At 42.5% G+C, this 14,080-nt stretch overlaps 2 protein-coding genes across 2 annotated transcripts in view; one reads left to right on the forward strand and one right to left on the reverse strand.

The window, feature by feature from the left end:
• The first annotated feature begins 1,847 nt into the window (after window positions 1-1,847).
• Window positions 1,848-14,080, forward strand: part of nol8 (nucleolar protein 8) — an 18,350-nt gene continuing 6,117 nt past the window's right edge. Inside the window, exons 1-8 of the mRNA XM_037679926.1 lie at window positions 1,848-1,899; window positions 2,578-2,710; window positions 2,827-2,889; window positions 4,129-4,207; window positions 4,548-4,704; window positions 10,454-10,752; window positions 11,975-12,222; window positions 13,122-14,042. Of these exons, the coding sequence (XP_037535854.1) occupies window positions 2,590-2,710; window positions 2,827-2,889; window positions 4,129-4,207; window positions 4,548-4,704; window positions 10,454-10,752; window positions 11,975-12,222; window positions 13,122-14,042 (1,888 nt within the window). The 5' untranslated portion in view covers window positions 1,848-1,899; window positions 2,578-2,589. The remainder of the gene's footprint in view (window positions 1,900-2,577; window positions 2,711-2,826; window positions 2,890-4,128; window positions 4,208-4,547; window positions 4,705-10,453; window positions 10,753-11,974; window positions 12,223-13,121; window positions 14,043-14,080) is intronic.
• On the reverse strand, window positions 5,314-6,719 carry LOC119412045 (tripartite motif-containing protein 35-like). Its single transcript, XM_037679022.1, has one exon. It carries the CDS (start codon window positions 6,697-6,699, stop codon window positions 5,314-5,316), a length of 1,386 nt encoding a protein of 461 aa, XP_037534950.1. The 5' UTR covers window positions 6,700-6,719.

Consider the following 14,080-nt stretch of genomic DNA (forward strand, 5'->3'; position numbering starts at 1 on the left):
CAAAAGTTCTGAACTACAGCGGTGCAAGGCCATTCAAAGCTTTAAAAACAAACAGCAGCAGCTTGAACTGTATCTTAAACTGAACTGGGAGCCAATGCAAAGACGTTACTAGAACCTCCTTCTTCCACCTGCGTAATATCACTAACATTAGAAACATCTGATCTAAAGATGATGCAGAAAAACTGGTCCATGCATTTGTCACGTCTAGACTGGACTATTGCAATGGTTTATTATCTGGGTGTCCAAATACTTCTTTAAAAAGTCTTCAGTTGATCCAAAATGCTGCTGCCAGAGTCTTAACTGGAGTTACTGGGAGAGATCATCTCTCTCCAGTTTTAGTTTCTCTCCATTGGCTCCCCGTCAAATCCAGAATAGAATTCAAATCTTACTTCTACCTATAAAGCTCTCAACAACCTAGCTCCATCTTATATAATTAGAGATCTTATTGTTTCATATTTTCCCAATAAAGAACTTCACTCTCGGACCACAGGTTTACTTGTGGTTCCTAGAGTTCCAGAAGCAGAATGGGAGGAAGATCTTCCAGTTCTCAGGCTCCTCTCTTGTGGAACCAACTTCCAGTTTCTGTCCATGAGGCTGACACATTGTCCAGTTTGAAGACTGGGATTAAGACTTTCCTTTTTGATAAATCCTATAGTTAGGGTTGGCTTGTTATGCTGCTATAGACTTACACTACTGGAGGACAAATACACCTCATTTCTTAAAATGATACTTCATTTGATACTATTTAACATGTGATCCTTGACTGCCATTGTGTATCTGTTCCTCTCAAACCCAGCTGGTCGAAGCAGATGGTCCTCTTGTCCTGATCCTGGTTCTGCTAAAGGTTTCTTCCTCATGAGGGAGTTTTTCTTTCCACTGTCGCCTTCACGCTTGTTCAACATGAGAGTTCTGTGATGGAGTTAAACTCAAAGCTGCTCCTCAGATAAATAATGTCATTAACTTACTTTTAAGTATGTGAATGTTTCTGTACAGTACCCTGAGATGACTTCTCTTGTGATTTGGCGCTATATAAATAAACTGAATTAAATTGAATTTAGACCCTGATCGGGTCAGGACGGGTATTAGTCATAATGTTATGACTCGTGTCAGCAAATTTTTAACGTTGTTATTTGGACGAACTCTAATGGTTAGTAGAAAAATGGTCTGATGAACATGAAAAGTCGCAAAGAAATGACGCATTTAACCAAAATAGACTACTGTAGTTTTAAAAACTTGAACTTACCGCTTTTTTTTTTTTACATACTGACAACACGACATATATGTCAATAAATAATATAAATTTGCAATTTAATCCTTCGTAGTAAAATACAATTGTAAAAAGACCGTTTTCATATTTTAATAGAAAATAAAATACTTTTTTTTACCTGATTTGTTTTCCGTTGGTTTCTTTCCGAGACGAAATGTTGAAGCTTCGAGCTCACCGGACTGTACCACTTTTGCCTAAAATGGAGGGGAAAGTTGAGTTTTGAGAAATTACTTCAGTTTAAAAGAATATCTCCTTAAATAAAACTATCAATATTGTTAATATAATTTATCAACAGTTAATATTTATGTGTTTTACTGTAATCTCCAGACAATAAAAACAAGTATGAGCGAGCTGCAATGAGAAGCCCCCCCCCCCCCCTCAGAACAGATTAAATGACCCGACTGTGGTCCCGGAAGAAAATAATTAACCATAATTTCATTTTTAAAATATAACAATATTCTCTAACACCTTTATTGTTGTAACTGTATCACTTTGAAGCTATATAATTATTTTTAAAGTGCACAAGCTTTCCTTGAAACCTGTTGTAAAATTTAATAACAGCGGAACGTTTGCAACAATAGGAAGTCTTAGCCGGACTCAGAACATAGTAGCACCGGCTGAATCCATGTGAGGTAAACAGTTGTGATTTTCGTGTTATTCCGGTCCTTTAGTAATTAAACTGCTAGTTTTGGTATGATGAATCGGTTTTATTAGTCACAAGTCTGTTTAATTTTCAGATAGTTTTTATTTTGCTCTGTTTTTTATGTTCTTCAGTCATTTTTGTGTTTGAGCTTCTCGCTGAAACGCTTTGAATTTGTTCTGCTGTTTTCTGCACATCTGTCCGTTCTGAGGGTTGTACTCATCTGTTTCTATACATGTGCATGTGTGCCAGCGTTGTAATACGTTTCATCTGACTAACAATCCAACAAACAAGTGATGTTCTGTGACACAGGCTCCCAAAATAGGGGTCGGGGTCCCATAAAGGGTCGTAAAACCAAGTGGGGGGTCTTGAGAAGAAGAAACAAAAAATATAATAATAATTGTGTAAAGCATATTGGCAGGTTAAAATAGTTTGTTTATTAGATGATTATTTAATGAATTTTAAGTTGGGCTCATAGATCTGCTACTTTTAATGTTGGATCTCAAACGAACTGAAAAGACCTTTAGATTGTGCTAAACAAAGATTTTAGCCTTTATTTATTTTTATTTTTTATCAAACTGCTGCAAACATGCTGTAAATGGTCCGATACAAGGACTGAACTGGTTTAAGACATAAAAAGCCAAACATATAACATGTATGTTGCTTGCAGTGAAGACAAGCAATGAGGCGGCTGTACGTGGGCGGCTTGAGCCACACGGTGACCCAGAAGGATCTGAAGGATCGGTTTGGAAAGTTTGGGGAGGTGAAAGATGTGGAGCTGCGGACCAGGATGGGCGAGGACGGTGAGGAATCTGATTTACCCGAAGACACACAACAGATGATAAACAGAACCACCTGCGTCACGTCATCAGTGTCATCCAGAAACTGATCCATTTTATATTTATTTATTGATCTCCAGATGTTCCTTATAAAACCTTCGGCTACATCAACATCAACATTTCAGACGCTGATCTGAAGAAATGTAAGTGAAGAAAATGTTGTACATTTTGTGACCAGAATCGCAGCCAAACGTACATTTCTTTTCTGAAAACTAATTTAACTTCATTTGAACTGAAAAACTGAAATAGTGTTGGTCCTTCAGTATTTATTTACTTGTTATGATGCAATAAGATGTCATATTTTGTAATAAAGTGCATCCGGGAAACTGAAGATGTGCAAACGTTTGGTCAGAAGTTCAATTTGTTTCCTCTGAACAGATTTAACGGAGCTGAAACTTTGTGTAACGTTCAGTTTGTCTGATATTTATTTAAAAATAGAGTTTGAATTTAAATAATGCTGAGTGCTTGAGTCTCTGTCTCCTTGGTTTTTTTTTTTGTTTGTTTGTTTTGTTTTTTTATAAACATTTTTTAAGCAGCACAGTGTGATCTGTTGCCTCTCAGCGAGCAGGTCCCTGGTTCAAATCCCAGTCCGCGGGCCTTTCTGGGTGGAGTTTGCATGTTCTCTCCGTGCTGCGTGGGTTTTCTCCGGGTACTCCAGTTTCCTCCCACAGACCAAAAACATGCATGTTAGGCTGACTGGTAACTCTAAATGTTCCTAGGTGTGACTGTTTGTCTTGTTTGTCTCCGTGTGTCCCTGTGATGGACTGGAGACATGTCCAGGGTGTACTCCGCCCCTCGCACAGTGATGGCTGGACATGGGCACCAGTGACCCCCGCAACCCAAAAAGGAAGAAGTGGGTTAAAGATAATCGATGGATGGATAAACATTTTTTAATCTAACTTCTGCAGACTTTGTTCTACTTTAGCCGTTCATAAAACAAAACTTTTGCCTCATTCCCTCAATGGGCGCTAAAACTTTTGGGTTTTGTAGCTTTTACTTTTCAAAATATTTAACTTCTATTTAAAAAAATTAACTGAAAGAAACACATTAAGATTAAAAACATCCCAATGCTGTTGCTATGTTTGGCTTTTAGCTACTGTTCTGCTGTATTTTGCTACCATTTTACAACTTTCAGCTTCTAGCTAGCCTTTTTGTTTTTTATTTTATTTTTTATTAAACCTTTATTTAACCAGGTAGATCTCACTGAGATTAAAAATCTCTTTTTCAAGAGAGATCTGGCCAAGGTTGGCAGCAGACCACAGACAACGAACTCTTGCTTTCAGCTTCTTCCCAGATTTCAACAGACCTCCAGTGTTCACGCTGCGTTTTCACAGGAAATTACATTTTTCTGGGTATGAGTCTGAAATCTGTTCCCTCTGCAGGTCTGACGGTTCTTAACAAATCCAAGTGGAAAGGAGGAACTCTGCAGATTGAAGCAGCCAAAGAGAGTTTCCTGCACAGGTCTGAAAATCTGCCATGATTCTTTTTAGAGAATCTGTGCTTCCCTTAAATACTTACTCAAATTAAGTATAATCATTTGGTCACAATGTTTAAAAAAAACAGATTTTACAATGATATAATCATGATTGTTTTTGTATTGTTATGAAATCTGGATGTTTTCTATTGTACCTTTTTATTAATCTATAAATTGTTGCCTCTGTAGAACCTTTAGTTGCACCTTTGTACCAGAGTAGGAGGAGCTGATGGTTTCAGAAAACAAATTAATCTGTTTGAGCTCCGGTGCCGTTGTCTCAACGTAACTAAAGATTTAAAAGTGGTTTGTGATGCTCTGATGTTTTAGGTTGGCTCAGGAGCGGCAGGAAGCAGCAGAGCAGCGTCTCCATCCTTCTGCAGCTGAAAACAAGGAGCAGAAGCTTTTGGACTCGCTGAGCAAAGCAGGAGTGGAAAACTTCACCATGAAGGCTGCGGTACCGGGGACCGAAGTCCCGGGACACAAGGTTCGTTCATCCTGTACTTCCTGTTTGACTCCAGACCTGAACAAGCCGGAAGTGCTGAATGTTTTTAGGTTCAGAGCAGTTTGAATCAGAAACTCAGACATAATTAAAAAGTTCACTCAAGATCTTCAGACTCTGAGGATTTGAGTTTCTGGACAAGACTGAAAACAAATCACATGATCAGGTGTCAAATGTAGTTTAATACAATCTCAGAAGAACGACGACATGAAAATATGACATCACTACAGCTTAATGATTATTAACCCAAATACATCTTGTGGATTTTTCTGATCTAAATTGCCTCAACACAGAAACAGGTGAAATTAAAGACGTCTTCAAAAATGGTCCAAGTTGTTTATTGCAATAAACAAAGGCACAAGTCACGCAGAGTGTCTAAGCAGTCTGCAGGAGAGCGCACGGAGCAGTGTCGCTGCAGAGATATTCATAAATGTGCAGCGGAGCTAATCAACAACATCTCGGTTCGATTGGACTGAACCAGGCTTGGGGTGTGTGGCACCGCTGGTCCAAGGTCTCAGAGCAAACTTCCTGTTTCAGGTCACTGAGTTTCAAACTGATCTAAAAGGCTGAACTTTGTTTTCAGCAGGAGGAACATCAGAGCTGCTGCTGGACCACCGAGATCTTCTCTGGTCGTATTTTTAGTTCATCTGTAGTGTAAATGTACGGAAACATCTTGTCAGTGAAGGTGTGTGTGAAGGTGTGTATGTGTGTGTTTGTATCAGGGTCAGAGAACGACAGCTTCCCTCTGTTCCAGTCCAGATTCACTCTGATCCTCTGGAGCTTTTTATGAACTAGGAGAACTTTGGGAAGACCTGCTGGTGAATCTGCTCTGTATTCATCTTCATAGAACCACCATCTCCATAATCCAGACCACATGTCTGTCTTCTTCTGGGCTGACTCTGCCAACACACCAAGGCTCCACTTTTCACAGTCTCCAACTTCAACAACCCAGCTGTGATTTCCTGAGTTAAAACCCTCAGAACTCAAAACAGAACGCAAAATATTTAATCTCTCAGGATTATCAGGAAGCTGCTGGTCGTCTCCTGGTCTCATACTGGTCAGATCTTCAGACAGGACGAGTCTTAGACCAGCAGTGTTTGGGTCCAGGATGATGGGGGTGTAAGAGACCATGTCCTTCATGTTGTTCCAGATGTTGAAGGCCAGGTTGCCCAGATGTTTGGCCTGGTCTATCAGAGCTCCTGAGGGCAGCTGTGGATCCTCCAGCAGGGAGCAGCGCTGGACTCTTTCCACTGCAGCCTTGTAGTTGTGCAGGAAGAAGACATCTTCAGCTCTCAGCTCCTCCTCTGTGGCTCTGACTGTGTCTGAAAGAGCTTCCATCTCTCTGCTCAGAGCCTCCATCTTCTCCTTCATCATCCCACTCTTCTGCTCCTCTTCCTCCTTCAGAGCAGCCAGCCTGGCCTCCTCTTCCTCTGTTAGAAACTGGTGAAGCTTCTTAAACTGCTCCTTCATCTGCCTCTCTGTGAGTCGAGCCTGGACCTTCATGTGTTCTGCTGTCTGATCAAACTTAGAGTGAACTTTCTTCTGGACCTCCAGCTTCTCCTTCAGTGGTTCCAGGGACCTCAGCAGGTCCTCTCTGTGTTCCTCTGCAGCTTCATCGATGGGTCTGAATCTGTGGTCGGTGTGTTTCTTTGAGTCTCTGCAGACGAGACAAACTGGTTCCTGATGGTCCAGACAGAAGAGCCTGAGTTTCTCAGAGTGCAGACTGCAGAGAGCCTCTGAAGCTCTCTGATGGTTCTCCTGTAAGAAGGACTCACAGATGTTCTTCAGAGCCCGGTTACAGGCTGGATCCACATTTGAAGATCTCTTCCTACAAACAGGACACTCCTGTGCTGGTTTCTCCCTCCACCAGTTCTTCAGACAGACTTTACAGAAGCTGTGGCTACATGGCAGAAGAACAGGATCTTTGAAGACCTCCTGACAGACCGGACAGCAGAGATCCTCCTCGGACCTGGAAGCCATTTAGCCTCTGAGTGAAGCTGAAAACAACAGACAGGAAGTGGTCAGTCATGGCTCCCCTCCTCCTCTAAAGTCTCTCAAACTGTCTCTGAGGTTTTGCTCCGACTCACCTTAAGGTTGAGCAGCTTGAAGCAGAAGGTTGGAGTTTTCTACTTTTGTCTCCTGCAGCTGGACTCAGAAGAAGCTGAGAGTTTGGGCTGAAGGTCCGTCTGTTCGGCTCTGAGTGTCTCTGTAGTGAAATATAATCTGCTTCCTGGTTTGTTTCAGGCGAACCTTCAAACTTTAGTCTCTGCTGTAACTCAGGTGTGTTTTATATCCCATAATTCAACTTTACAGCTGATATAATGAAAATCTACATTTTTATTTGCACAGTTCAGAACAGACTAGGCCTCAGTCAGCAGGTCAAAGGTCATGACCTCTTCTCTAAAAACATGGCATCACTGCTTAGGTTTAGAAAGTTTCATCTGAAATAACCACAAGACTTCTGGACCAGAACCAAACCAGAGGACAGATGTTTACCCAGAATGCACTGCAGCCAACAGCTCCTTCCAGCCATCAGCATGGTGGTGGAGGCTGATGGTTTGGGCTCCTGTCTGTCCCTGAGGGGATCAGATGGTTCTGGAGTCCAACAGATGAAGCTTGGATCAAACTGAGTCCAACAGGACCATGATCCCAAACACATCAGCTGATCTACAACAGAACAGGTCAGAAAGAACAGAACCATGGTGCTGCAACGGTCCAGTCAGAGTCCAGAACCTGCACCTGGCTGAAACACTGTGGTGGACCTTCAGAAAGCTGAGCAGAACCTGTTTGGATAAACTGATGTGTCATCAGGTCTGAATAATCATCTTTTTTTTCATTCAGCCTTTATTTCTACAGGTTAGTCTCATTGAGCCTCAGGGACTCAATTACCAGAGAGACCTGTTCCAGACAGAACGTATAAAGTACAGACAAGAAAACAGTAAACAATGACAACAATAAACTACAGTAAAAATGCAGTTAGACGAAGAGTAGTGTATAAAACATTCAGGGTGCTGTAAAACAGTGAAATACTAAAAACGAATATATTTGCTTTGATTTTTCTATTGACATTATCAAATGTTTGAAATCCCTTAAAGAAACTAAGGAGGACAACTTCAGTTCCTGTTGTAAGGTGTTCCAGGTGCAGGAGCTGAGTAGGAAAAGGCCTTTTTGACAAGTTCAGTCTGCGCTGAGGGAACACTGCAGGTAATGATGTCCTAAGAGCGCATGTTGTAACTGCACTGACGACGTGACTTGTGGGAGGAGATACAAGAAGGCAGCAGACCAAGGAGGGATTTATAGATGAAGATGAAGCTGAACCAGTGTGAGAGCCTACGTGTAGATAATGATGACCAATGAGTGCAGGGTGCAGTGATGGCTACGGTAGTTACATCCAGTTATGAATCCTAGTGCAGCTAAGCAGCTGGCAGGAGCATTCATGTAAGTATTGTCACCATAGTCAACGACCAGTAGGAAGGTAGCAGTTACAAGATGTTTTCTGGCATTCAGAGTTAAAAAATATCTATTTCTGAAAAAGAAACTCGGCTTTAATTCAATTCAGTTTATATATAGAGTCAGAGATTCAGAGACATTTATTTGTCATTCGGATCTCATGTGGTACATGTGGTGGAACGAAATTATGTACTCAGGGTCCCAGTTACTTTCAACAATAAAATGTGAAAGAAACACGGTAATAACATCTAAGATATGAACTAAGGAAAACATCAACTAAAAATACACTAAGCACTAATAGCATAAAAATATTATGTCCAACAGCAGCACGAACATGAGTCTGTGTGAGCAGATGAGCACGCATGAACACATTAACATGAAACAGATCAGCAGCAACATGAAACAGATCAGCAGCAACATGAAACAGATCAGCAGCAACATGAAACAGATCAGCAGCAACATGATCTGATTATTCTGGTTAGAGATTCATGAGTCTATCAGCCTCAGGGTAGAAGCTGTTCCTCAGTCTAGTGGTTCTACACTTAATGCTCCTCAACCTCCTTCCTGAGGGGAGCGGGACAAAAAGTGTGTGTGCTGGGTGAGTGGGGTCCTTCATGATGCAGGTGGTCCTCTTCCTGCATCTGGAGGTGTAAATGTCTGTGATGGTGGGGAGACTGACTCCAACATCTTCTGTGCAGCCTTCACCACTCTCTGCAGAGCTTTTATTTCTAAAGCTGTGCAGCCTCCATGCCACATGCCATTATAAAGCTCCAAGCCACAATTGAAGTCGTCTCAGGACACCGAACAGAAACATTCATATTTAAAAATAATAATTTAACATTATTTATCTGAGGAGCAGCTTAGAGTTTAACTCCATCACTGAACTCTCATCTTGAACAAGCATGAAGGCGACAGTGGAAAGAAAAACTCCCTCATAAGGAAGAAACCTTTAGCAGAACCAGGATCAGGACAAGAGGACCATCTACTTCGACCGGCTGGGTTTGGTAGGAACAGATACACAATGGCAGTCAAGGATCACATGTTAAGATAGAAATAGTATCAAATGAAAACTATTCAATTTTAACAATTCATTTAAGGAAATGAGGTCAATTTGTCCTCTAGTAGTCTAAGTCTATAGCAGCATAACAAGCCAGCCCTAACTAGGATTTAGGAAAGTCTTCAAACTGAACAATGTGTCAGCCTCACGGACAGAAACTGGAAGTTGGTTCCACAAGAGAGGAGCCTGAGAACTGGAAGATCTTCCTCCCATTCTGCTGCTGGAAACTGTAGGAACCACAAGTAAACCTGCAGTCTGAGAGTGAAGTGGTCTGTTAGGAAAATATGGAACAATAAGATCTGTAATATAAGATGGAGCTAGGTTGTTGAGAGCTTTGTAGGTTAGAAGTAAGATTTTGAATTCTATTCTGGATTTGACAGGGAGCCAATGGAGAGAAGCTAAAACTGGAGAAATATGATCTCTCCCAGTAACTCCAGTTAAGACTCTGGCAGCAGCATTTTGGATCAACTGAAGACGTTTTAAAGAAGTATTTGGACACCCAGATAATAAACCATTGCAATAGTCCAGTCTAGACGTGACAAATGCATGGACCAGTTTTTCTGCATCATCTTTAGATCAGATGTTTCTAATGTTAGTGATATTACGCAGGTGGAAGGTGGTTTTAGTAACAGATTAATTTTAGTTTAGTTTAATTTCAGTTCCTTTATCAAGTTTTCGATGTGTGGTTTAAAAGAGAGATGTGCATCAACCAAAATTCCCAAGTATTTGTAAGAATCTACAAACTCGATAGGAACACCGTGCATGGATGAGCTAGGAGGAAGAGTTGTTGGCACAAACTGTTGTATTTTTTATTTTCAGTTTTTCTGGAAGAATTGTGCCTGATGCTGATGTCCAACACACCAGAGAAAAGGACGACACCTCCGTGTTCCTTAGTGCACCTAAATGTCTGCCGATGTCATGGACACATGCCTGTCTGATGTAAACAGTGTGCTAATTATATCAGCTTGATGTCAGACGTGTGTAACGTTTGCATTCAAAACGAGGAGTACTGGTTTGAGATTCTTTGTGTGAGGTTCAATATATCTCCTACAGATGTTGTTCTGAGTCTGTTCTTTGTTCTGAAGCAAAAATGTCCTTCAACCTTCTTGGCGAGCCAGCCGGAGCAGTTTGAACCTCAGTAACCTGATCAATACAATGTCCAGGTTCTGTCTTTATGTCATACAAATAAATGTAGTGACTGGTTCTGTGTGTTTTCTCTGGTTTTAGGACTGGGTCGTCAGTAAATTTGGTCGAGTCCTTCCTGTCCTGCAGCTCAGTTGTCAGAAAGGCACCAAGGCTCGAACCTCGAAGTACGACCCGTCAAAGTACTGCCACAACATCCGCAGGCTGGATCGGAACACTTCAGACGAGTTCACACCTGTGACCCAGCTCACCTGGGAGGTCCAGGGAGGGGATGATGACATTAGTAAGAAGAGGCGGGGGGAGTTCCCCCCCTTCGAGCTGCCCAGACCCAAGAAGAATCGAACAGATGCAGTAAAACTCTGTGATGTTTTGAACAGAAAAAGGTAATCCCGTAGATTCTTTAACTTTTTGTAAATTCAAGATTAACTCTGGACGTTTCTGTGGTACAGTCTGTTGATGCAAACACCAAACCTTAGTTTGACACTCAGCTGTGGCTGAGTGGTGAGAGCAGTCGTCCTCCAGTGCTTGAACTTGGGTTTGTGTGTGTGTGTGGGGGGGGGGGGGGGGTTGTTTGTTTGTTTGTTTTGTTTTTTTGTGGTGGTGTCTAGATGTGAAAAGTTGTGCTCTTCCCTAAAGGCCTTTAAACCTTTGAACAAACTTTGTATTTTTAGAAACCTTAAGTGTAAAACTAAGTGTTCCAGAATCCCAGCAAACCTGATCCATTACTACAAAGAAGGAGAGGGGGAGGGAGCAAGCAAGCAACCATGGTCTCAACCAAACAAGTTCTCAACCAACCAACAAGGTTCTCAACCAAACAAGGTTTCCAACCAAGATCTCGATCAACAAAGAGCTCAGTCAATCAACCAACCAAGATCTCAACAAAGATCTTAATCAACCAACCAGCCAAAGTCCCAACCAACCCAAGTTCTCCCCCAACCAAACAAGGTCTCAACCAACCAAGATCACAGTCAAACAAGATCTCAACCAACCAACAAATATCTCAACCAACCAGCCAAGCTCTCGTCCAAATAACCAAGATTTTAATTTGCCGTTTCTTTTTTCTCCAGCCTGTTATTAAGATACTAACTCTGTTATGTTGATGTTGGAACTGACTCGTGACCAACTGGACAACCAACTGTGGCCAAGTGGTTAGAGCAGTTGTCCTCCAGTGTGAGAGTTGGGGGGTCGATTCCACCAGCAGTCACATGCTGAAGTGTCCCTGGGCAAGACACTGAACCCCTCATTGCCTCCGATGTGTCTCATCGATGTATGAATGTGACATGGCTCTGATTATTCTTTGTAGAGATCTAGTATAGAGCTGTATGAATGGGTAAATGAGGCACAGATTGTTGTAAAGAGCTTTGAGTGTCTTGATAAGATAGAAAGGTTCTGTATAAGTAGTCCTTTTACCATAATGTGTCCTTCATTGTTGACTTGATCTGTGTCCAGACTCTCAGACCCTGAATCAAACATTTAATTATCGATCAGGGATGTGGACCAACATTTGATTAAATTTAGGTTCAATCTGAGACTCGTTTAAAACAGTTTCAGAATTAGAACAAACTAAATATTTTTGTTGTTTTGTGTTTTCCGTGTCGTCTTCAGATTTGAGCAGCCCGTTAGTTCTGCCGATCACGCTGAAGTCCATCGGCTCGCCAACGAATCAGAACCTCCGGCCAGTCACAGACCAGCTCCGTGGAAGAGAAGACGTTTTTCAGACAGCGACTCAGATGAAGAGATCCGCAGGCTGGTGGCAGATCAGCAGACCTCCCATAATGCACTGCAGCAGGAAGTGGAGGACGATAACGTGGAGGTGGTGGGAACCGACTACTTGGTCAAATCAGAACACAAAGGTAACAGACAGGTTTGAAACAGGAAGTGATCCAATTTTAGGAGTCTGAACGTTTTAACTGACTGTTGGATAAATGTGATGCAAGAGCTCCTGGACCTTTTTATATTTGAACCTTAAAACTGTTATTAACATTTAAAAAAACATAAAGTTAGGACAGAATGAACACTATCAACAGATGTTTGGACCACATGGACCCACAGAACCACATCAGCAGCTTATTGAACCTCATAGACCAGAGATTACTTTGGGAAACCTTTGTCAGGTTCTGCATTAAACTGAAGCCTGATGTGGACCCGGTCCAGAAGCTGCACTGACTCGTTGGGCTCCATTTGGGTCAAACCACCAGTGGACACCTGGATCAGATGGATCAGGTGTCCAGGTCTTCGTTAGAAGAAGGGATCAAAGAGGAAGAGAAGCTTCAGACTGTTGTCGGGAACAAAACCAAAAACCCGGTCCTGTGGTGGTTCTAGACTTTGATCAGGTTGAGCATTTCCACCAAGATGATGTAAAACCACATTCAGGTCACGTTCCAAAGGCTGAGGAAGAGGAGTGGGTGGGGGTTCTGGTCTGACCTGCAACCCGTTCTGTTGGGCCATATATCTGAAGCTCTTCATCACCTGGTCTCCTCTTCATCAAGTGTCTTTAAGTGATGAAGACAAACGTCACAAAGTAAGAAGAACCGGTAGCACATTTATTGGATGTTCTGAGTTAAAGTTGAAGAATGGGTGAAAAATAAAAACAAATAAAACTCATAAGCAAACAAATAAATATTAAATAAGTCGAAAAATACTTTGTCTCCAACTGCTGGGAGTGAAATAAAACAAAAACTTTTAAAATCTGTTAAAGTGTTTTGGTTTGTTTTTCTGTGACCGAACCAGAAGTTGTTCTTTGTGATTCCAGGTGATGAAGATGAGGATGACTACGACTCCGCCGACACGGATGAACTGTTTGCATCCAGAAGAAATCCTCGGGAGGAACTTTCAGCCCGAGCGGTCGGTCTCATTTCAGAAAACTCCACAGACGAGAAGACGGAGATGAAGAGGAGAAATAAATCTGCCGAGGAAGAGGAAGGAGGAAACATACTCCTCACCTCCTGCAGACCTTCATCTCCGCAGCAGGAGGTGAAACGATCTGCAGTCCTCCCTGTGCCAAAGCCCTCAGAGTCAGATGGTGATGAAGAGGAGGCTGAAGCATCTTCCTCGTCTTTAGATTCTGACTATGAAGCCATGTTTTCTAACACCACCCGTCTGGAGATCTCCATGGCTGATTTACAGAAGCTGGCTGAGACTGCATCTCCCACAATCCTCGGCTCCGGCTCTGAACGAGACATCGCTTTGAGCCCCGCAGAGCGAGCACCGCCCAAGAAAGGAACCACACCTGAGGAGATCCTGGCCTCCATCCTGGGGGAAGACAGCAGCGAGGACCAGGAGCAGCAGAAGAAGAAAAAGAGGAGGAAGAGGAGAGGAGTCACGTCAACGCCACTGCCCGCCTTCATGGGAACTAAATCACTGATGGAAACCTCAGGAGGAGACGAGGAAGAGGAGGGAGGAGGGAGGGATGTAAAACAACAGGAGCTGAACTCTGAGTCCAAACAGTCATCGGAAGAGGAGGAGGAGGTGAAGAACACTGCTTCACCTAAAGCTGCCAAAACTGATCTTCCTGAAGAGGAGGAGGAAGAGCCCCATCAGACTGTTTTCAACACTAAATCTGCAGCAGAGGATCAACCTTCATCCAACAGCTGCTCTGAGGAAGAGGAGGTGCAGATCAGTCCTGCAGCTCACAGCGAGGAGGAAGAGGAGGTGCAGATCAGTCCTGCTCACAGCGAGTCCTCGACCAGCGAGGAGGAAGAGGAGGTGCAG

Source organism: Nematolebias whitei, chromosome 7 (genome assembly GCF_014905685.2).
Source record: "Nematolebias whitei isolate Nwh7 chromosome 7, NemWhi1, whole genome shotgun sequence".
Classification (NCBI taxonomy): domain Eukaryota; kingdom Metazoa; phylum Chordata; class Actinopteri; order Cyprinodontiformes; family Rivulidae; genus Nematolebias; species Nematolebias whitei.